The 23247-nt window shown below is 47.3% G+C and overlaps 2 protein-coding genes across 3 annotated transcripts in view; both read right to left on the bottom strand.

The window, feature by feature from the left end:
* VTI1A (vesicle transport through interaction with t-SNAREs 1A) overlaps window positions 1-23247 on the bottom strand; it is a 783069-nt gene that overhangs the window by 270050 nt on the left and 489772 nt on the right. The gene's annotated exons all lie outside the window — the stretch shown is intronic.
* LOC117359128 lies at window positions 18468-22989 on the bottom strand. Its single transcript, XM_033941337.1, has 3 exons — window positions 22535-22989; window positions 20041-20137; window positions 18468-19072 (listed from the first exon to the last, which is right to left on the bottom strand). The coding sequence occupies exons 1-3, from the start codon at window positions 22778-22780 to the stop codon at window positions 18495-18497; spliced, it is 921 nt and encodes a 306-aa protein (XP_033797228.1). The 5' UTR covers window positions 22781-22989; the 3' UTR covers window positions 18468-18494.

Genomic DNA, 23247 nt, shown 5'->3' with positions numbered 1-23247 from the left:
TATCTATTAAGTCTATTCCCTTCAGTGTTTTGTCCAACTTTGTCTTGAATCCCTGAAGGGTGTTTTCCCCTATAACAGACTCCGGAAGAGCATTCCAATTTTCCACCACTCTCTGGCTGAAGAAGAACTTCCTTACGTTTGGACGGAATCTATCCCCTTTCAACTTTAGAGAGTGCCCTCTCATTCTCTCTACCTTGGAGAGGGTGAACAATCTGTCTTTATCTACTAAGTCTATCCCCTTCAGTACCTTGAATGTTTCGATCATGTCCCCTCTCAATCTCCTCTGTTCAAGGGAGAAGAGACCCAGTTTCTCTAATCTCTCAGTTAGGCAAAATCTTTTACATACGATATGCTTTCATATGTTCATTGATTATTATAATCAGCTTCTGAAACAGAACCCAAAGGCAAAAGAAGAACTTTAAGTACAATTTAATGTTGCCCTCATCTGATTTGTACAGATTATTCCGGTGCGTAACCATTTTATTTGTCCAACTCTTAGCCATACTCATAAAGAGGTATTTAGTATGAGCATTTAAAGTGCCCTACTAGTGCTACTAGACATAAGCAGCGCTGTACACCAAACCATACAGGAGACAGTCCCTGCTCAAAAGAGCTTACAATCTAGTCAAGAAGGTGCATCAATACACAGTGCTAGGTGGAGGAACCATATACAGCTGCACTATGATGTCATCAAGAATTCTGGGTATGACTCAGACGCATTGTGATGTCATTGAGCGATTGGACAGCTTTTATTACTAATTATTTCTATAGCGCTACTAGACATCCGCAGCACTGTACAGGAGACAGTCCCTGCTCAAAAGAGCTTACAATCTAGTCAAGAAGGTGCATCAATACACAGTACTCGGGTGGGGGAACCATATACAGCTGCACTATGATGTCATCAAGAATTCTGGGTATGACCCAGACGCATTGTGATGTCACTGAGCGATCAGACAGCTTTTACTACTAATCATTTCTATAGCGCTACTAGACATCCGCAGCGCTGTACAGGAGACAGTCCCTGTTCAGAAGAGCTTACAATCTAGTCAAGATGGTGCATCAATACACAGTGCTCAGGTGGGGGAACCATATACAGCTGCACTATGATGTCATCAAGAATTCTGGGTATGACCCAGACGCATTGTGATGTTACTGAGTGATCAGACAGCTTTTACTACTAATCATTTCTAAGGTGCTACTAGACATACGCAGCGCTGTCTTGGGCTCGGTGGACGTGCTGGCCCTGTGGACCAGCAGAAAATTTCTACGGACCGGCGGTTGAAGAACACTGACTTAAGACAATTTAGGCACTTAATTTTAGTCTCCTTTTACAAAGTCACGGTAGAGGTTTCGACTGTGGACCGGCGTTAATTGTTTTTAATTGTTGCTAATTGAAAGTACCATTAAAAAACAATTAATTAGCTGGTAGGTGTCTAAAATAGTAATACAGTAGATGACGGCAGATAAAGACCTACATGGTCCATCCAGTTTGCCCATGAAAGCTGATTATTTTGGCTTCAGAATAGTCACATTCATGATTAAACTATTAAACCAACAATGATAATTTCAGCCTCAAGATGATTTCCCCTCTACAGTACCCACTCATGACATATGAAATGAATTTGATATCAAATAGTCTTCTTGTAAGACAGTGGCGTACGGAGGGAAGTTGGCACCTGGGATCACCATGCCAAGCGCCCCCCCCCCACTCTTCCCTGCTGCTTGCGTGCACCCCCCCTCTTCGTACTTCACTGGTGCGAGCATCATCTTCCATCTGCTGCTCGTGCCGGCATCAGCTACCTTCTGACGTCACATCCTGGTCCCATGACCAGGAAGTGACATCAGAGGGGAGCCAACAGTAGCGCGAGCAGCAAGTAGAAAATACTGCTTGAGTCGATGAACGTTTAAAAAGGAATGGAGAGGGGAGGCGGAGAGGAGATGTCCAGGCGTTCCCTGTTAAGACGGTACCTAGGATGGTTCACCCCCCACCCCCCTTATTATGCCTCTGATTTAAACTGTAGATATGTGTATCTGTGCAATAGTAGCATAGCCAGACCTAGTATATTGGGTGGGCCCAGAGTTAATTTGGTCCTTCCATGCTGTCCCCCAACCCCCGTAGATATATAAAAGAGGCTTTTTTAAAACCTTTCGCCTCATCTCTCTGCCCTGCATGCAACATCTCTCCTTCTCTCCCTAATCCCCTGCCCACAGACCAACTTCTCCCTGTTTCTAAATCTCCCCCCTGCACCTTAGAGGCAACTGCGGCAATTCATTTTTACTGCCTGAGCCAGTCCAGCAGGTTTCTTTCTGCTGTCTCGCTCTGACTGACTTCACTTCCTGCTTCCTTACTGGCAGGATGCTACACAATTAGAGAATGACACGGTGACAAAATTCATCACCATTCCCATCCCTGCGGATAACCACGGGAAACCATCTTCATAGAACATAAGAATTTGCCTCCGCTGGGTCAGATCAGAGGTCCATCGTGCCCAGCAGTCCGCACCCGCGGCGGCTCATCAGGTCCATGACCTGTCATGTTATCTTGATTTAGCCCTATAGCCCCCTTGTTTTTATCTATACTCTTTCCATACTCTTATCTATCCCTATCTGTATCCCTCAATCCCCCTATTCTTCAGGAATCCATCCAATCCCTCTTTGAATCCCCGTAGCGTACTCTGCCCGACCACTTCCTCCGGGAGCGCGTTCCATGTGTCCACAACCCTCTGTGTGAAGAAGAACCTCCTGGCATTGGTTCTAAACTTGTCCCCTTCCAGTTTCTACGAGTGCCCTCTTGTGCCTGTGGTTCCCTGTAGTTTGAAGAATCTATCCTTGTCTACCTTCTCCATGCCCTTCATGATCTTGAAAGTTTCTATCATGTCACCCCTAAGCCTCCTCCTTTCCAGGGAGAAGAGCCCCAGCTTGTCCAGCCTGTCAGCATATGAACAGTCCTCCATACCAATTATCATTTTCATAGCTCTTCTCTGGACCTTCTCAAGTATCGCCATGTCTTTCTTGAAGTACGGCGACCAATATTGGATGCAGTACTCCAGATGCGGGCGCACCATTGCACGATACAGTGGCATGATGACTTCCTTTGTCCTGGTTGTAATTCCCTTCTTAATGATGCCCAGCATTCTGTTAGCTTTCTTTGAGGCCGCTGCACATTGCGCTGATGATTTCATTGTTGTGTCCACCAGTACACCCAAGTCCTTTTCAAGATTACTCTCCCCCAGCAATGTTCCCCCCATTTTGTAGCTGAACCTCGGGTTTCTTTTCCCTATATGCATGACCTTACATTTTTCTATGTTAAAGCACATTTGCCATTTGTTTGCCCACTCTTCCAGTTTGCTTAGGTCCCTTTGCAGGTCTTTGCACTCCTTTGTGGTCCTAACTCTACTGCAGAGTTTGGTGTCATCAGCAAATTTTATAACTTCACACCTCGTCCCCGTTTCCAAGTCGTTGATAAATATATTGAACAGCAGTGGTCCCAGCACCGACCCCTGTGGAACACCGCTTGTACCCTCTGCCAGTCGGAGTATTGGCCCTTCACTCCAACCCTTTGTTTTCTGCCGGCCAACCAGTGCCTGATCCATCTGTGTACATCCCCTCCCACCCCGTGGTTCGACAATTTCTTAAGTAGCCGCTCATGGGGGACCTTATCAAAGGCCTTTTGGAAGTCGAGATAAATGATATCTATGGATTCCCCTTTGTCCATCTGGCTGTTTATCCTTTCAAAGAAGTGCAGTAGGTTTGTTTGGCACGATCTTCCCTTGCAGAAGCCATGTTGGCTCGGTTTCAGCTGTCCATTTCTTTCTATGTGTTCACAGATGCTATCCTTTATTAATGCTTCCATCATCTTGCCCAGAATCGAACTCAAACTCACCGGTCTGTAGTTCCCTGGGTCACCCCTCGATCCCTTTTTAAAGATAGGTGTGACATTCGCTAGCTTCCAGTCCTCCGGTACCTTCCCAGTGCTTAAGGATAGATTACAGATTTGTCGGAGTGTGTCCGCTATTTCCGTCCTCAGTTCTTTTAGTACCCTTGGGTGGATTCCGTCCGGGCCCGGTGATTTGTCACTTTTCAATCTGTCTATCTGTCGGAGGACATCATCATAGCTTACCTCTAAGGTCTCCAGTTTTTCATCCTGATCCCCACTTATGGTCTCTTCGGGTTCCGGTACATTGGAGGTGTCCTCACTTGTGAAGACCGATGAGAAGAACCGGTTTAGCCTATCAGCTACCTCTTTTCCCTCTTTAACCATTCCCTTTCTGTCTCCATCATCTAACGGACCCACCTCCTCCCTCGCTGGTTGCTTCCCTTTCACGTATTTGAAGAACGCTTAAAAGTTCCTTGCTTCCCCAGCAAGCCTCTCTTCGTATTGTCTCTTAGCATTTCTAACCACTCGGTGACATTCCTTTTGGTGTTTTTTGTGTTCCTTCCGGTTTTCCTCAGTTTGGTCCTTTTTCCATTTTCGGAAAGACACTTTCTTGTCATTCTTTAAGGAGAGAGGAAAGAATCAGAGTATAATTGGGCACAACCACTGACCTGCAAGCTTTGCTTTGAAGAATGCTGGTGAAATAGACACTAGAAAATGACATGGGATTATTTCCCGCGGTTATCCGCGGGGACAGAAACGGTGATGAATTTTGTCACCGTGTCATTCTCTACGGCACATGCAGCAAAAATGAATCATTGTAACTACCTCTGAGAGCCGACCTGGTTTTGAATTAAGCTAAGTTGATTTATTAAGCTGTCTGGAAATTGGAGATTGGTTGTTGTTATATATTATGTGGTATATAAAGGAAACTATTAAAAAACCTTTTTTTATGGAACCGATGACGATTAGATGTATAAATCCCAGCTGACAATGAATACTTTGATCTGGGTTTGGGTGACATTGCTGAGGTTCCACGAACTATGAAAAGCATAATTTATATGATTTTGGAGCAGAGGAGATATTACTGTGAGTGGATTTATTTTAAAAAGGCAATACAGACACTTAAGTTCCTTTATGAAATACTTAAACGATGATCACTAGGAAGAAGGTAAAAATATGTGCATTTATTCTATGGGGAAATATAGAGGAGGCAATAGGAAAGCTATCCTTTCTTTGTGGGAACAATACTGGATATATGAATTGCAAGAAATGACACCTAAGGACTGAAGTGAGGGCGCATCATCATTTGAACTGTTTACACTCTCCCCCCCCCCCCCCCGTATTCGCAAATTCCGTATCTACGGATTCGCGGTTTTAAACCAAAAAAATGCATTTCCATTTTTCAGACTATTTGAAGCCCTGAAAGTCCCCCCTTAAGCCTTACCTGGTGGTCTAGCAGGTTTTCGAGGCAGGAGCGATCTTCCCACGCTCCTGCCCCGTGCAGATCGCTCACAGGAAATGGCTCGAGAGACTACGGGAGCTCAAGGCAGCCATTTCCTGTGAGCGATCTGCATGAGATCTATTTGCATGCACTGCTTTCAATGCATATTCATTGGGGGAAATCCTGAAAAGTTTCAAGTTTCAAGTTTAATAGGTTTTTTGATTAATCGCTTATTCATACTTCTAAGCGATGTACAATGTAAAATTACATTTGTTGGGTGACAATACAATAAATAAAAGTACTTAAAAAAAATACAAAATTACAATCAATTTAACATACTCATAACATTAGGTAAGGAGGAATGAAATACAAATCTTAAAAGTAAAGAGAAAACATCAAGGGAAAAACACAGAAGGTTAACAAAATAACAAATATGATAAGATAAAATTTAGTAGGGTTTAGTAGGGTTATCGGATATTAAAATTAGTTTTCAAAGGCATCCTTGAAAAGAAATGTTTTTAAATTACTTTTAAATTTTCCGAATTCCTGTTCTTCCCTTAAAAATATAGGAAGGGCATTCCAAGTCTGTGGTGCAGTAACCGAAAAAATAAATTGTCGTCTTGTATTGCCCGACTGGATTCCGGCCCTCGAAGACCAGAGTTGCCCACCCCTGCTCTAGACATTGGAAGGTCACTGTTGTGATAGAATTCCCTACTTTGAAGGGATGTGAATAATACCACCACAGTATACCCAGCTGAACAAGGGCTTAGAAAGCAAAGCCTGGTCTTCAGCATTGCAGTGCATAACTTTGCTGCCAAGACATTGTTTCTTTTTGAATTACTTTAATTTATTTTTTTTTTTGGGGGGAGGGGGTTACTGTTGCTTAAAGTGCCTGCATGTATACTAGCAAGCATGCTGACACATCAGCTGAGGTCCTGATATCACAGAGGTGCTTACCAGAGAATTTCATAGAAATCCAATGCAGATAAGGAAACCTGGAAGAGGGAGTGTCAGAGCGTCACTCCCAGGGAGCAGAATTTCTGGGGGGAAAAAGATGGCTATGGGTGGGAGGTGAGGGAAGGAATCAAAGGAAGCCTTCCCTGTCGAGTCCTGCAAGGAGTATTTCAAAGGACATGGAAGGCACAGGCACAGCTAAAAATAAGAAGTTAAAGGCCTTTGGGAGAACTATAAAATTGCTGGAAAAGGCAGGCCCTGAAGGTACCAGAAGGAGTCTTCAGCCAGTGCCTCTGGGTGACCTAGAAGCGGTTTTGCCGTGTTGCGTGTAGGCCGGGGGTCGGCAACCCGCAGCTTCAGAGCCGCATGCGGCTCTTTTCCACCTTTGCTGCGGCTCCGGTAGTGTGCCCCGCCCCGCCGTGCCGCCGGACCGATCAGCAAGCAAGGCTTTCATCTGTGTAGTGCTGAGCTCACTGCTCAGCATGGCTATTTCCCGCCGCGACGCTGGACTTGTAAGGTGCACGCCTGAAAAAGAAATCATCCTGGCCGGGGTCGGTGTCATGCTCCGGAGATCTACAGCCTTCCTATCTCCCTCTCCCTTCTACCTGCTTCCGGCCACATCCCCTGCTCCGCGGCTCTCTTCGGCAACTCAGCAGCAGCGATCGACACAAGCTTCTGACGTCGGGGACTACCCTCTGCGAGTCCCGCTTGTTTCAACTTCCTTTTTCCACAAAGGCGGGACTCGTAGAGGGAAGGCCTCGATGTCGGCAGCTTGTCTTGATCACTGCTGCTGACGAGTTGCTGAAGAGAGCCGCGGAGCAGGGGGGTGTTGCCAGGTGCAGGTAGAAGGGAGAGGGCCAGATGCAGGACTCGTGGGTGAGGGAGGAGAAGAGAGAGAGAAAGAGAGAGGGGAGGGAAACAAAAGGAAATATTTCATACAGGGCTGGGCCTGAGTGGAGGGAGGGTGGAAAGATTCTGGCTACCGGGTGCAGTAACAAAGGAAAAGGGGGGAAAGCTGAAAATGGAGATAGTGACACAAAGAAGAGAAAGAGTAAGCAGGACCTACTGAATAAGGATAGAGATACAGAGGGAACATGAAGAGGAGGTGAAATAGAGACATAGAAGTAATACTGAAAAAGTGTGTGTGTGGGGGGGAGATAAAGACATTGAAAGGGCAAATGGTGAACATGGGGTAAAGACAAGGACAGAGACAAATGAAGATTCTGAAAAAATGGTGAGATAGGGATATAGGTGAGATGGACACAAAGAAGGGTGATGCTGGAAAATAGGTGGAATGGTAATTCTGACAGACACAGAAGGGAAATGCTGGATCAAGGAGAGATGGGGCTCAGGCTGGATGGAATGAGGAGAAATGCCTTGTTGGCCTGGAACTTCCTCTCCTACGTCAGAATTGACGTCAGGGAGCGGAATGCTGGTCAGCGCAACACTTCTGCAGGGAAAGCTTGGGACGGCGGTGGCTTGGGGGCTGTTCCCCGATTGCGGTGGCAGCAAACCGAGTGGCTTGGGGGAGGGCATGGAGACAGAAAGAAGGGGGAACAGGGAGACAGAAAGAAAAAGTTGGGGGAGAGAATGAGGTCTGGAGGAGAGGAAACATACAGGAGGCTGAAAGAAAGGAAGAAAGATTGGATGCACAGTCAGAAGAAGAAAGTGCAACCAGAGACTCATGAAATCACCAAATAGCAAAGGTAGGAAAAATGATTTTATTTTCAATTTAGTGATCCTGTATATAGCATTAAGATAAGAAACAATATATGCAGTGTTAGATTTGTTTTATAATGGTTTTGCGGCTCCAAGTTTTTTTTTTCTTTTCGAAAACGGGTCCAAGTGGCTCTTTATGTCTTAAAGGTTGCAGACCCCTGGTGTAGGCCTTAAGATACAAATCAGTGATATCCCAAGAGGTGACACAGAAAATAAAGGATTCCTAGGCTGAAAGAGGTCTTGAAGCCTGTTTGGGTCTGCCTTTCTAAAAACGGTGATTAGAAGAAGCCAGCTAGTACCATGCTCACTCTTTCACAGGCAGGATAGCTGCCTACTCCACAACAATCAAAATGCTTCTCGAGATAAAACAGTGCAACATATATTTGTCCATCAGGCCCCTTTCCCTTGTTTAAAAGCAGACTGACAACCCACCTTTCTGATATACCATATATACTTGAATATAAGTCGAGACCCCCTTTTCCCCCAAAAAAGGAGGAAAAATGGTTGACTTGAATATAAGTTGGGTGGCTTAATATTCAAGTGCCCTGTCCTGTCAGTCTCTGCACCCTGCCGCCCTCCCTGTCCTAGCCTCATACCTCTACTGCCGATCGCCGGTGGAGGTGCAGCGGGCAGGAGCAAACTTTCCAAGTTCCTGCCCCGCTGTTAACTGTCTGCCATGAGTGTCTTCGGCCGCTGAAAAGCACAAGCAGGTGTGCGATTTGGCGCTGCTGCTCAGTGCTGAGCGGCTTCCTTAATGGCTCCTGTGAAGGAGGGCGGCAGGGTGCACAGCCTGGTGGCGGCCTGCAATAATTTTGGAAGGGGGTGTATTGGCTCGAATATAAACCGGGACCCCCATTTTTGGGCCAATTTTTAGGCCCCCAAATCCCGGTTTATATTCAAGTATATACGGTAGCTTTCAATTCTTAACCCTACTCATCTGCCCTCCAACCCAGTCCGCTATTTAAACGTTCCCTTAACTGTATCCTTGACATCCTGTTTGTCTTTGGGAAGCAGAGCTGAGATTGTGATGTCATAATGCCTCATTCCACCAATAAAAGCCAACCTCATCATAAGAACATAAGAAGTGCCTCTGCTGGGTTAGACCAGAGGTCCATCACGCCCAGCAGTCCGCTCACGCGGCGACCTAACAGGTCCAGGACCTATATGTAAACCTCTATCTGTACCCTTCTATCCCTTTTTCCTTCAGTGATGTCACAATGGCTTGATTGTCCTGTACTCCCCTCTGCCCTCCAACCCAGCCCGCTGATTAACCGTTCCCCTTAACTGTATCCAATGCATCCTGTTTGTCAGTCTTGGCTGTTTAGATTGTAAGCTCTTTCGAGCAGGGACTGTTTTCTTCTCCTTCGTGACTCTGTACAGCGCTGCGTGTGTCTGGTAGCACTATAGAAATAATTCATAGTAGTAGTAGCAGCAGTGTGAAGAGTTTCAGTCTTTGGGAAGTAGAGCTGATTGTGATGTCATGATTCCACGTTCCACCAATAAGAGACAACCTCATCAGTGATGTCACAATGGCATGATTGTCCTGTACTCCCCTCTGCCCTCCAATCCAGCCAGCTGATTAACCGTTCCCCTTAACAGTATCCCTGACATCCTGTTTGCCAGTCTTGGCTGTTTAGTTTGTAAGCTCTTTCGAGCAGGGACTATTTTCTTACTCTTTGTGGCTCTGTGCAGCGCTGCAGAAATAATTCATAGTAGTAGTATATATCCATTGCCTTTAAATGACTTAGCAAAACTGAACAATGAACATGTTCTACTATGACAGGGGTAGGCAATTCCGGTCCTCAAGAGCCCAAAAGCAGGTCATGTTTCAGGATATCCACAATGAATATGCATGAGATAGATTTGCATCTCAAGGAGGCAGTGCATGCAAATCCATCTCAGACATATTCATTGTGGATATCCTGAAAACCTGACCTGGCTCCGGCTCTCAAGGACCGGAATTGCCTAGCCCTGGACTATGATAATTGAAGTCATAAGCAGCACGTTTTGTCTACGAAGGCTCTTTTAGAGCTGTACACTCTTCCTTTAGAAATACATATTCAGCTACCCCTGGGATGGAAATCCTGGCTACCAACTCTGGTGCCTTAAGAAACCTGTACTTCCAAAGGCAGAGAGAACAAGGAGCACAGTAATTACAGTGATTACCTAATTAAATTTGGATACCCTGACACACAGGAAGAGAACTTGACAAGTTCATAACACAACAGGGCATGCATTGTTTCCCTACAGTTACAATTTCAGATATGAATGACAAGGACAAGTGACTTCATTCAAATGTAATGCAAAGCTGTATAGCACAAAGACAGACAATGCTGGCCTCACACTGCTTTTGGGCTCTATAACAGGGGTTTTCTTTAAAAAATAAAACTAACCTCCCTCTATCTGTATTTGAACTGCTTAGCCTTCTCCAATTCCATTATAGTGCACCAAAAATTAGGAATTAATTTGGTGTGTAACGTCTGTGCTATAGTTTTGCACTTTGGTGTTATTCTGTAACTTGTTGCCTAAGTACTCTGGCGTGAAAGGGCTAGTTTCACTAAGCAAAACGATCGTGTACCGATTGGTTTGCGACCCGATTTTACTCTGGCCCGATTCACTTACCTCTCTGACGATCCGATTCCAATAGCGCATGTAAATGAGGGGAACGGCATGCAAAGTAGACAGGGACGCGATTCACTAAAGAAATCTTGCAAACCGACTGGGCTGGCCTATCAACACAAGAAGCGACTCCTGGGGACCGGCCGCAAACGTCCTTTCCGACTTTCCAGCTCCATTGCCGCCCTGCTCTCTGCTGCCCTGACAACAATATTTATCTCTCTGCCCCCGACAAAAATATATCTCTCTGACCCACTCTCAACTCTGCCCCATCTTGCCCTGTTCTCGGCTGCCCCGACTTTGGATCTCTACGCCGATCTCCTGCTTTTGCCGCCCTGCTCTTATCCCAAATCTCTCCTGCCGCCCTAACTCTCCTGCCCTTCCCTGCACTATGAGCCTATGGTTTTAACCTACAGGTTTAAAGCAGGTTAAAACCATGGGCTCGGTGAGCTAGTAAAAGTTTCAAAAAAGAAGTTGCGGCTCTTAGACACATGCGCAGACCATCTACAGATGGTCTGCGCATGCGTTGGGATCGCACACTAGCGAGCCGTGCGGTCCGAGGGAGGCGTTCCTCCGATTGCCCTCATTTTAATTTTTTGGTGTTGTGAATTGGTCGGGCCTGCACAGATCGGCCACGGATCGGGCACAGAAAGGAGGTAAATGAATCTAGCCCAAAGCAAAAGGGGCCATTCACGTGTGTGTGTGTGTGGCATTCCAACTACAGTCAAACCTCGGTTTGCGAGTAACCTGGTTTGCGAGTGTTTTGCAAGACGAGCAAAACACTCTGCAAACCTTAACTCGCAAACCGAGTGTTGACTTGATTTGCGAGCACCCCCCCTGATAACCGGCATCGCACCCCCCCGCTCGCAAAGGCCCCCCCGTGTGAACCAGCACCCCCCCCCTGCGCGAACTGGCACACCCCGCCCGAACAACTTAAACTTACCCCTCCGTCTGGCACCGGCACGCAGCCCACAGGATGAGCTGGTGCCGCTAGAAGATCTTCCTGCTTCTGCCGGCCTTAAGCATGCATCTGCGCATGCTCAAGGACTTCTAATTCTCCCTATCGCTAGCAAGAGGGAGAATTAAAAGTCCTTTCTCTGTTGTTGTTCAATATCTACATGGCCCCTTTATTAACATTGTGCCAATCAATTGGTTTTACAGCATATGCGTACGCAGAATCTAATAGCAATGACCTCTTTGCTATAAATTTGAAACTTGACCGTATTAACGATTGGTTAAAACAAATATGTTATCTCTTAATATTCTTAAAAGCCATGGTCTCTTTTTTCCATGGAAAGATAATATTCAAATTACATCTCCAATATGTATTAATAACATTCTGATCAAATCTGTCGACATGATTAAAATCTTAGGTGTAACTAGACAACTGACTCAACTTTCGTTCACAAATAGATTCTGTGGTAAGGAGCTGCTTTTACAGACTTAGATTGATTAGATCTCTGGCAAAAATCCTGGAATGATCATCAATTAATATTTTAATTCATTCACTTATCATCTCGAAAATAGATTACTGTAACTCCTTATATAAGGGAATCTGTCAGAAAGATATTAGGCCCTTACAGTTAATACAAAATACTGCCATCAAAGTGATTACAAACTCTGGAAAATTCAAACACGTTACCCCTCTTTTAAAAAAAAGCCCATTGGCTTCCAGTCCAATACAGGATAACTTATAAGATTGCCCTTTTAATATTCAAAACCCTCAAAACTAAAGAACCAGCATTCCTCGATAAAAATCTTATACCTTATTAATCTAATAGATCCTTAAGGTCCTCTGGACAGCATCTACTCTGGGTTCCTTCTTTAAAAATCATAAATACCCGTAGAATAACAATTTCTGCACCCACACTCTGGAAAGCATTACCCACTTATCTTCGGGCAGAGCAGAATTTAGATAAATTTAAAGGCGCTTTAAAAAGCTTCTTATTCATTGATGCTTTCGGCTAACTTTGCTACTATTCTTTTATTGAACCCCTTAGTCCAGGGGTGTCAAAGTCCCTCCCTGAGGGCTGCAATCCAGTTGGGTTTTCAGGATTTCCCCAATGAATATGCATGAGATCTATTTGCATGCACTGCTTTCATTGTATGCTGATAGATCTCATGCATATTCATTGAGGAAATCATGAAAACCCAACTGGATTGCGGCCCTCGGGGAGGGACTTTGACACCCCTGGACTAAGGGGTTCAATAAGAAAAGAATAGTAGCAAAGTTAGCCGAAAGCAATTATCAGCATTAATTGGATTTAAGGTAAATTTAGGTTGGGAGATTCATGTCTAAATGTTATGTGTCCTCCACACTAGTTATCGCTATTATTTATTAAGAAATTTATATACCGCATACAATTATGCGGTTTCCATATCACATACATAAAATCTTGTTTCCCTACGATTATCACATATAACACAGACATGTCTAAACAACATCATTAATCGTCCTTGTTATAAACAGGGATAGAGCGCAAATTCAATCAATTCAGAATTACAGGCAAGCTTTAAAACAGTGGTCTCCAACTCCAACCCTTTGCAGGGCCACATTTTGAATTTGTAGGTACTTGGAGGGCCTCAGAAAAAATAGTTAATGTCTTATTAAAGAAATGACAATTTTGCATGAGGTCAAACTCTTTATAGTTTATAAATCTTTCCTTTTGGCTACGTCTTAATAATAATATTGTCATTTATATGATCAAGAAATTGTTTTATTTCACTTTTGTGATTATGATAAACATACCGAGGGCCTCAAAATAGGACCTGGTGGGCCGCAAGTTTAAGACCACTGCTTTAAATCATACATTGCTGTAAAAAAAAATTCTAAAAGGCGATTATCAACTGAAATATATCTTAGCATAAGAACGTATTGGCAAATAATTGAGTTTTCAGCATTTTCTTAAAATTCATCGTCCACATACAAAACCGCAGGATACCAGGCAAGGCATTCCATAGTTCTACGCCAGCCATGGATATCACTGATGGTCCGATCCTAGCATGCATAGTCGACATTCTACCCTCCAACTGCCTATATAGCCTTCATAGCAAGGACTGAACTATCAGGATTCAAGGATCTTCAGATTGCCAATCGGGTAGTATAACCCAATCCGGCTACAATCCTCATTGATCCAAGTGGGGAAGTCTATTAATCCTGTGTTCCTTTCTTAACTATTTCTTATTTATTGCTTTTATTTAAATAAATAAGAAACAGTATTTTATTTGGTGAGCTTGAGGCACTGAAGTTTCATCCTGTTGGAAAATAAAGTACTCACAAATGTCTTGAATTTCACAGGCGAAAAAGCAAATAAAATTTTACTATCCTCTATAATAAAACCCTAAGCGCGCATGCGCACTTAGGACCACGTGTTCCCTCCCACCATGGTGTCTGGGTCCGTGCCGAATTCCATTTTCAAACAGAGGCAGGAAACATACCGGCGACTCCCTCCTCTCACCCTCACTCACCAACCGCTGCCGCCCCTCTTCAAAGCAGCCTGCTGAGGTTCGCCTGCCGACTTTAGCGAACCTCATAGGCTGCTCTCCACCTCAGTAGCACGTTCCCTCTGACGTAATCGTCAGAGGGCACGTGCTACCGAGGTGGAGAGCGGCCTGCAAGATTTGCAACAGCCGGCTGGCGAACCTCAGCAGGCTGCTTTAAAGAGGATCAGCAGCGGTTCGTGCCGGTGGGCCAGAAGACACCAGGAGGGAGGGTAAGAACAGGCATGCACAACAGGGGCAGGCATGGCACAACAGGAGGCAGGGGGAGAAGGAAAGGGGGCTGCTTTGGGGGGAGGGGTGTGCTGGGAGCAGACAGCAGTCATACTTTGTTCTGGGAGGGGGGAGAACAGAAGGGGGCCATGGAGCAGGCAGGCATGGCACAACAGGGGGCAGGGGGAGAGGGAAAGGGGGCTGCTTTGGGGGGAGGGGCGTGCTGGGAGCAGATAGCATTCATGCTTTGTTCTGGGAGGGGGGGGAACAGAAGGGGGCCACAGAGCAGGCAGGCATGGCACAACAGGGGGATGGGGAAAGGGGGCTGCTTTAGGGAGAGGGGTGTACTGGGGGCCAGACAGCACTCATGCTTTGCTCTGGGAGGGGGGGAACAGAAGGGGGCCACGGAGCAGGCAGGCATGGCAGAACAGGGGGCTGAGGGAAAGGGGGCTGCTTTGGGGGGAGGGGTGTGCTGGGGGACAGACAGCAATCAAGTATCCCATGCTGGTAAGAAGTGGAGGGGGGAGAGGGAAAGGGGGCTGCTTTGGGGGAGGGGATATATTGGGGGGCAGACAGTAATCATGCTTTGCTCAGGAAGGGGGGGGACAGAAGGGGGCCACAGAGACAGGCAGGCATGGTGCAACAGAGAAATACAGGCAGGCAGGGGGCCAGGGAGATAGACAGAAAGAATGAGAGACAGACAGCATCCAAGGAGAGAGAGAGAGACAAAGAAAAAAAAACAGACAGACAAACATCTACTCTAGCACCCATTAATGTAATAGGCTTAAACACTAGTTATTTAAATAAAAGCAATAAATAAGAAATAGTTTAGAAAGGAACACAGGATTAATAGATTTCCCCACTTTGATCAATGAGGATTGTAGCCAGATTGGGTTATACTACCCGATTGGCAATCTGAAGATCCTTGAATCCTGATAGTTCAGTCCTTGCTATGAAGGCTATATAGGCGGTTTCATGAATTTTATGTGTGACACCAAAAAGGGGAGGAGGAGGGGGCATAGCAATGGGAGGGTCCTGGGCGGGTTGGAACGTTTCTCACATTTACATGCGTAATTATAAACTAAGGGCATCTGCACCACGGTCCCAGTGCTGCAAATTTAGACGCGGCTCCCAGGTGAAGGCGCTGTTCTATAAACTGCGCCTAACTTAGGCGCTATTTATAGGACACCGTTTAAGCATTTTTTTCAGCTATGTCAAAAAATGTGTGTGTAATAATAATTATATCATTTCCTTTCTGGAAGAGTTACTTCTTAATAGTGACTATGAAAGTAGCCGCAAAGGCTCAACAAGCAAAAAGGCAGAACAAGGTACCTAAAAAAATATGCTATCCAAGAGCACAGAATCTGATCACTGGCTAGTTAGACAAGGAAAAAAGAGCATTTCAATGCAAAATCCCACAAAAATGTGGAAACATCTATATGAGTGGTAGTTATTTTCGTGTATCATCATTCTTGTTTCTCAAGACTCCTGAGGCAGGCCTGTTGGCCGAAACATGTACATGTCGAGTCATTGAGTCATAGAGTCATGTGAATGTACCATTGTTACAAGGGAGGAATAAAGATCTTCATATTACCAGATGAGTTGGAGGACACTTTTGTAGTGCACATCATTCTGACCTGGACATTTCCATTCGGGTTTCTTTGTATTTGTGTCTGTGGTTTTGTTTTCCCCTGTTTGTTCTTTCCCTTAAAAAAAACCCCTGGCATTGCAAAAGAAATGATCATAAACAGTAGGGCACGCCCACTCCACGAAAAGGGTCCCAAAATTTCAAAGAGTTCTGAAAAAAGGAAGAAAATAACAAAAATACAAAGCAAATCCGATCTCTCATTACCGCTGTGGGTAAAACGTAATATCAACCGATCGTTAAGATGAAGCAGCACTGCACGATAGCTGGTCGTTTATTCGTCTTCAGTGAGTTCAATACGTTCCAATATAGCACCAGGGGATTCATTCAGTTCATTGACGCCAAGGGCAAGCCAAACGCAGGCGTCAAGTACTACGCTAACGCCGGAAGTAAGCTTCAATTCGGCGTTCACAACCGAATCACTATTGCTTCCTGAAGAATCCACACAGTGTATTGTTTTCAACCTTGTTCATGACGCATATTCTTCTTGCTTGTTATTTAAAGTGTGTCTCCCCCCCCACCTTTTTCTTTACTTGGTTAATATCTGATAGGTATAATATATACAATTCAGTCCTTAGTGTCTAATATGAAGTATCAAATGCACACATATGATAAGAATAGCAAGCTGCAGCACTTATGCCTTTCAAAAGCACAAATAATTGGCAGTTACAAGAATAATGCTAGATGCTATTCTACCTGGTGTCCAGAAAAAAGGTCCTTCTGCAGCAGAAACCTCTGCCTGAAATTCAAGACATTAAGGCAACACGAAGAGGTGATGACCTGCGAATACTCTTACAGGCATTAACACAGAGCAGACCAGTGGTATCAAATATACTGTGATTTATTGGATAAGCCAAAACCCAACATGGCCACATAGAGAGAGAAGAGTGTGGCGCAGTGGTTAAAGCTACAGCCTCAGCACTCTGAGGTTGTGGGTTCAAACCCACGCTGCTCCTTGTGACCCTGGGCAAGTTACTTAATCCCTCCACTGCCCCAGGTACATTAGGCAGATTGTGAGCCCACCAGGACAGACAGGGTAAAATGCTTGAGTACCTGAATAAATTCATGTAAACTGTTCTGAGCTCCCTTGGGAGAACGGTACAGAAAACTGAATAAATAAATAAATAAAATGTTATTCTGGCATTTTAAATCCTGCTTGATTTTGTGAAAGAGTTTTTGCTTGTTAAGGGGGAGTGTGCTCTTCTTCTAGCAATTTCAAGATCAAATGTTTTAAATTTCAATTTCAATCGATCTACTATCGTTTCTTCGCGTAACTCAATGGGCATCGAGTTCCAGAGCATGGGTGCGGTGCCTGAGAAAATGATCGAACGTGTCGTATTAATGTGACGCAACGATGGGGTGGATAACAGGTATTGGGTGTGATCGAAGGGTCCTTAATGGAGCGTATGGAATTAAATAACAGCGGGATCTGGATAGCCCCTACTGTCTTCACCCCAACCACCCCGTCCCCTTAACCTAGACCAAATAACTGACACCACACATCATCTTGGAATATAGCCGCAGCTCAATTTATTAATAAAATATCAACAAATTTATTTGTATAAATTAACATCTTTAACCCAGTAACTTCATATAACAAAATCTGCCAGCTCCTCCCGAGCTACCCGGTGTGACCATCAATACATGGCCCCCAACCCTGCCATAAACAGCAAGAGTCTAAGGGGTGGCATGACCTCATGCCCCTTTAACCAGGTCAATATCCCCCAAGACACGGCTCCCCGCCGGCCCTCCGCTCATCGCCGGATGAGCCCCAGCACCCAGTAGCTCGGGAGATCCGCCTTCCCAAGCCACTAAGGCCACTGAAAGAGGGTGGGTGGGCGGGAAAAAAGCCGCCCTGGAGGACCAGAAAAACCCTCAGTCCTCCAGGGTCCCGGCTTTTAAGACCTCCTCCGCAGCCACCCCCACTTCCTCCTCCAATCGCGCATCGTTTTTCCTCGCGCGCTCCTAGCAACCCCCTAACCTTGCTCTCTCTCCACCCCCTAACCCCCCCCCCCCCCCGACTCGAAGGCGACACGGGGCTCCCAGCCCCGTGTTATCATTCGCCCTTCGAGACGGGCTCTCGGGCTACTCTTAACAGCGGGATCTGGATAGCCCCTACTGTCTTCACCCCAACCACCCCGTCCCCTTAACCTAGACCAAATAACTGACACCACACATCATCTTGGAATATAGCCGCAGCTCAATTTATTAATAAAATATCAACAAATTTATTTGTATAAATTAACATCTTTAACCCAGTAACTTCATATAACAAAATCTGCCAGCTCCTCCCGAGCTACCCGGTGTGACCATCAATACATGGCCCCCAACCCTGCCATAAACAGCAAGAGTCTAAGGGGTGGCATGACCTCATGCCCCTTTAACCAGGTCAATATCCCCCAAGACACGGCTCCCCGCCGGCCCTCCGCTCATCGCCGGATGAGCCCCAGCACCCAGTAGCTCGGGAGATCCGCCACAGGACTGTATTCATACAGGCCCCCCCCCCCCCCCCGCCCAGGGAGCTGCGACTTTCACCGCGTGGCCAGCACTCTTTCACAGCCCGATGCAAAGTCATCTAGCAGGAGATCCCAACCTACTGCAGACAAATGAACCCCGTCACTATGAAATAACCCAGCACACGAAACATCCACCCAGTCGTGCAACAACTGTAATCCACCCTGACCCATAACCCATTTCCCAACCTGTCTATTAAGCTTCGCCAACCCACGAGTCCAGCGACGTGACGCCAAACAATGAGGGCGCGGTACAATATCCGACCACACTAACAACACACTAGGGAACCAATCTAAAACCACCCTTAAATCATCCTTAACAATGTTAATCAAATCCTTCCCTGAACAGGAATCAACATCATTTCCCCCTAAATGAATAAGCAAAATGTCAGGATGACGAGGTCGAGATCGCAGACGTTCCATCAACAGCAGCAGCTGACTCCAGCGCATCCCACGTTGTCCCCACCAGGAAACACGGAGGCCCTGAGAACCCAGCCCGAGATGGCGACCACCAGGGCGAATCAACGCACGCTCAGCCGCCCAGTGAACATAAGAGTGACCAACGATCCACAAGGAGTAACGACTGCCGCTGGAATCTGCAATAAAAAACAACAATAACTATTCACAACAGTACAATGATCATGCCATCACCCCCACCAGTCACCGAGCTCCCCTCCTACCGGCCGACAGCGACCCCGAACCCCCCCGACGAATATAACCCCTAAAAGCATCTGAAACCCAACGCCCCAAACGCTGGATACCCTCCCCCGACATGCCTGCAATGCTTGCACTCGTAGCCGCTCCAATTCGAAAGGAATGAGTCCCGTAGGAAGTCGGGTTCTCACCACAGCACCTCAAAGCCAAACGCAAAACCGCCTGAAATTGATAGCGCGTAAGAGGGGAGCCATTTGCATGGACAAACAAAACGGCGCCACCTTCCGGCCGCGCCGCAAGATAAGAACGCAAGCAAGTAACGGGACAAGAACGACAGCCTGATACCGTATGTAAAACCACCCAATGTCCAACCGCACACTGATCCGTCTTAGAACTGACAATGCGAAGCCGCACGGTCGTTCCCTGAAAGCTGACATGTGATACCAAAAGCCCGCGAAGACCTAATCGAGACAAGGGACACACCAACAACTCACTAACCCGCAGGGCACCAAAAAAGGATGTGGCAAAAGCAGCCCTAAACAAGCTGTCCTCATAGGGCGAACAGGTAACAACCGTCAAAGCGTCAAGCAACCTCAGAAGAAGCTCGTGGGTGATAGGTAAACGGGAATCAGGGAGAGTAGGGTGAACGCGATTCATAGCTCGCAGCATATGCTGAACCATAAATCCAGACACCGGGCAAGCCCACCCTAAAGCCCTACAAAAGAAGGAAAATCCCGCTAAACGTCCCCGGACAACTCCACGAGACACCTGATCCCGAAAGGACGACAACACAAAATCAGCCAACAAGGATTCGGCCACGTCCCCCGGGCACCAGCCCCGAGCAGCCAAAAAAGCCGCCACCGTTCTAAACCCCATATTATAATGCGACCATGTGGAAGCAGCTACTGACAAGCGGAGCATCTCCCAGATTCCTTCCTGACCAGGTTCCATAAATGAGCTGGCATCGGCAAACCCTCTGCTCGAGCTTCTGGCGCCAACCGACGAAACTGCAAAAAATTAAAACGAGACAAGGCGTCAGCAATACCATTTTGGAAACCCGGAACATGACGCGCCCGCATATACAAATTTAAACGCAAGCAGCGCAGCACTAACTCCCGCATCAAAGAATTTACCGCCAAACAACGCGCAGCCTGTCTATTCACTACCTCCACAACTCCTAAGTTGTCGCACCAGAACACAACCCGCCGATTGCGGAAAACGTCTGCCCACAATTCACACGCCACCACGAGAGGGAACAATTCCAATAAGGTAATGTTTTTTGTAATACCAGCAGCTGCCCACTCCTCTGGCCATCGCTCAGCACACCAAGCGCCACCGCAGAATAACCCAAAACCTACCCCACCTGCCGCATCAGAATACAGCTCCAAATCCTTACTGGTGACCTCAGGCATCTGCATCGGAAGCGTCCCATTAAAATCGCGCAGAAAAAGGGCCCACATACGGAGATCCGAACGCACCCCTCCCGAAAGCCGCAGAAAATGCCTACGATCCCGTACGCCTGAAGTAGCTGCAGCCAAACGACGAGAAAAAGGCCGGCCCATAGGCAACACTCGACACGCAAAGTTAAGGGAACCCAACAAGGATTGAACCACCTGCAATGTTGATTTAGGGGCCGATAGCACATGCTCGATACGCGCGAGCAATTGCTGTACCTTCTCCGCAGGAAGCCGAGTAACCATAGCCTCTGCATCCAATTCAATCCCTAAAAACACTAGGGAAGAAACCGGTCCTTCAGACTTATCTAAAGCTAAAGGAACACCGAAAGTCGTTGCCATCTCCTCGAAAGTCCTTTTTAAACGCTCGCAATCAGTACTCAAACCTGCTCCAACAAACAAAAAATCATCCAAGTAATGGACAACCGAAGATAAACCCACCTGCTGTACCAACACCCAATGCAGAAAAGTGCTGAACTTTTCAAAGTACGCACAAGAGATCGAGCAACCCATCGGCAAACAGCGATCGTAAAAATAAGAACCCTCAAAACGAAAACCTAACAAAGGAAAAGACTGTGGATGAATAGGCAACAACCGGAAAGCAGATTCAATATCCACCTTCGCCAAAAGAGCTCCCCGCCCGGCCGCGACTATGTGCCGTAATGCACTATCCAAGGATGCATAACGAACCGAACAAAGATCACGCGGAATGCCTTCATTAACCGAACTCCCTAAGGGTCGGGACAAATTGTGGATGAGACGAAACTGGCCCGACACCTTTTTAGGAATGACCGCCAACGGAGATATAATCATCCGCGAAAAAGGAGGCTCTCGAAATGGCCCAGCCACGCGACCCAAGCGCAATTCCGCTAACAATTTATCCCGAACGACCTCGCGTAACTGTGAAACAGAAGATGCATTTTGAACTTTCCCTCCGACCAAGGACCCTTGAAAAGGAATAACAAAACCAAACGTAAAACCTGATTCTAAAAAGACCGCCGTCTCCCTAGGACGATACCTCCCAAGCCAAGGGAGCATAGCCGTAACCCGTATGGGCGTCGGCAACGCCTGCCTACCATCACTTCCCAACAGGTCCTGCTGGGAGGCCACTCCGCTTAGGACACTTAAGGGCCGAATGGGACTGACTACAGACGGAACAGGCATGCCGAAACTTACAGTCAGAAAAGGGGCAGGTGGACTTGTTAAATTTCCAACACACATCGGAACTCGGCGTTGCCCCTCCCCCGCCGCTCCCGCGAAAGGGCCGCCCACCGCCCACAGAACCCACGCCCGCCCTACCCAGTGGACCCGCCAGAGGTTTGGAAGACATATGAGTAAGCCACAGGTTCACGTCCTGTGTGCCCCAGGACATAAACTTGTTTTCCTCCATTTTGTCCCGAAACGCCTCATCATAATTCAACCAAGCCCACCCTCCAAACCGCTGATAAGCATCGAGGACGGTGTCCCCATAAGACAACAATAACCCATACTCCTGCGGGTTGGCGCGCCCCCAAACGCTTGCCAGTCTCAAGAAGGCCCTCATCCAATTAATGATAGACCGCGCAACTGGAAAAGATTTGACCTCTTTACGATCCCGTTTAGATTTTTTATGACCCCGCCTCTGAGCCCTGCCTTCCATAAGGCGAAATATATCCAGACAAGACCGTCTGCGAATTTTCCGACGCAACACCCTAGGCACCTTCTCCCACAACTCGGTAAGAGCCACTAACGCAGGCGCGCCCCTCACACCTCCCGCAGAAACGCCACCCTCACCGCCCGCTGAAGCCTCAGACCTGCCCGCCCGACCGGCGGAGGAGGACGACGAAGCCGACGAATCGGACGAAGAAGACCCCGACGACGAGGACGACGATTCCCGGCGCTGACGCTTACGCTTTCCCTTCCTACTGCGCGACTTCCCACCAAGAGCAACCTGCACAGGCGCCACATTACCTTGAGTAGAAGACGAGCCAAGATCTCCACTTCGAACTGCTGAGACGCCACTGGCAGCAGTCCCTGCCGCTGAAACAGGACCAGAAGTCGAAGCCGAGACGCCGTGAACAGCAACCCCAGGAACAGTGGATGAGAGCAGAGTAGAACCTGTAGCGCCACCGCCAGCAGCCACGACTCCCCCGAGCGCCGGACTGCGCTCCGAACCGGAACCTCCAGGCCGCTCTGCCACTCCGACTCCGCCGACATCCGACGCTCCCACTTCTCGACCTCCAGGGAAAAAGGAAGGCATCTGTGGAGACCAAGTAAAAAGAGAGGCAGGACCAGGCAAAACTCCTCCCGTCATACCCAAAGGAACACCCCAACCAGATCCATAAGTGCCCGCGGGCATAAAGCCCAGGGCTAGCGGACCAGGACTCCCTCCCCAGTGAGAAGCAGAAGGACCCACTCCACCAACCGAAGAGCCCTGCCCCCATCCCGGGGAACCCCATCCCGGACCCCAGCCCCCCGGAAAGACCCCAGACCATGCGCCAGAGGGCCCCCCTACCGGAACAGACCCGAAACCCATGCATTCCACCCCCCTACCAAAACCAACCACTCCTGGAGACCCCCCAGTCTGCAACCCACTCAAAACCGGAGGCATCCCAGTAGCGGCCTCCACCCGCAGATGACCTGACCCCACCCCAGCACTAGGGAGATCAGCAGGCAGAACCTCA

This window comes from Geotrypetes seraphini, chromosome 4, assembly GCF_902459505.1.
Source record: "Geotrypetes seraphini chromosome 4, aGeoSer1.1, whole genome shotgun sequence".
NCBI classification, from domain to species: Eukaryota; Metazoa; Chordata; class Amphibia; order Gymnophiona; family Dermophiidae; genus Geotrypetes; species Geotrypetes seraphini.
Note: the sequence above shows the minus strand (reverse complement) of the source record. Positions and strands in the feature narration are given on the sequence as shown.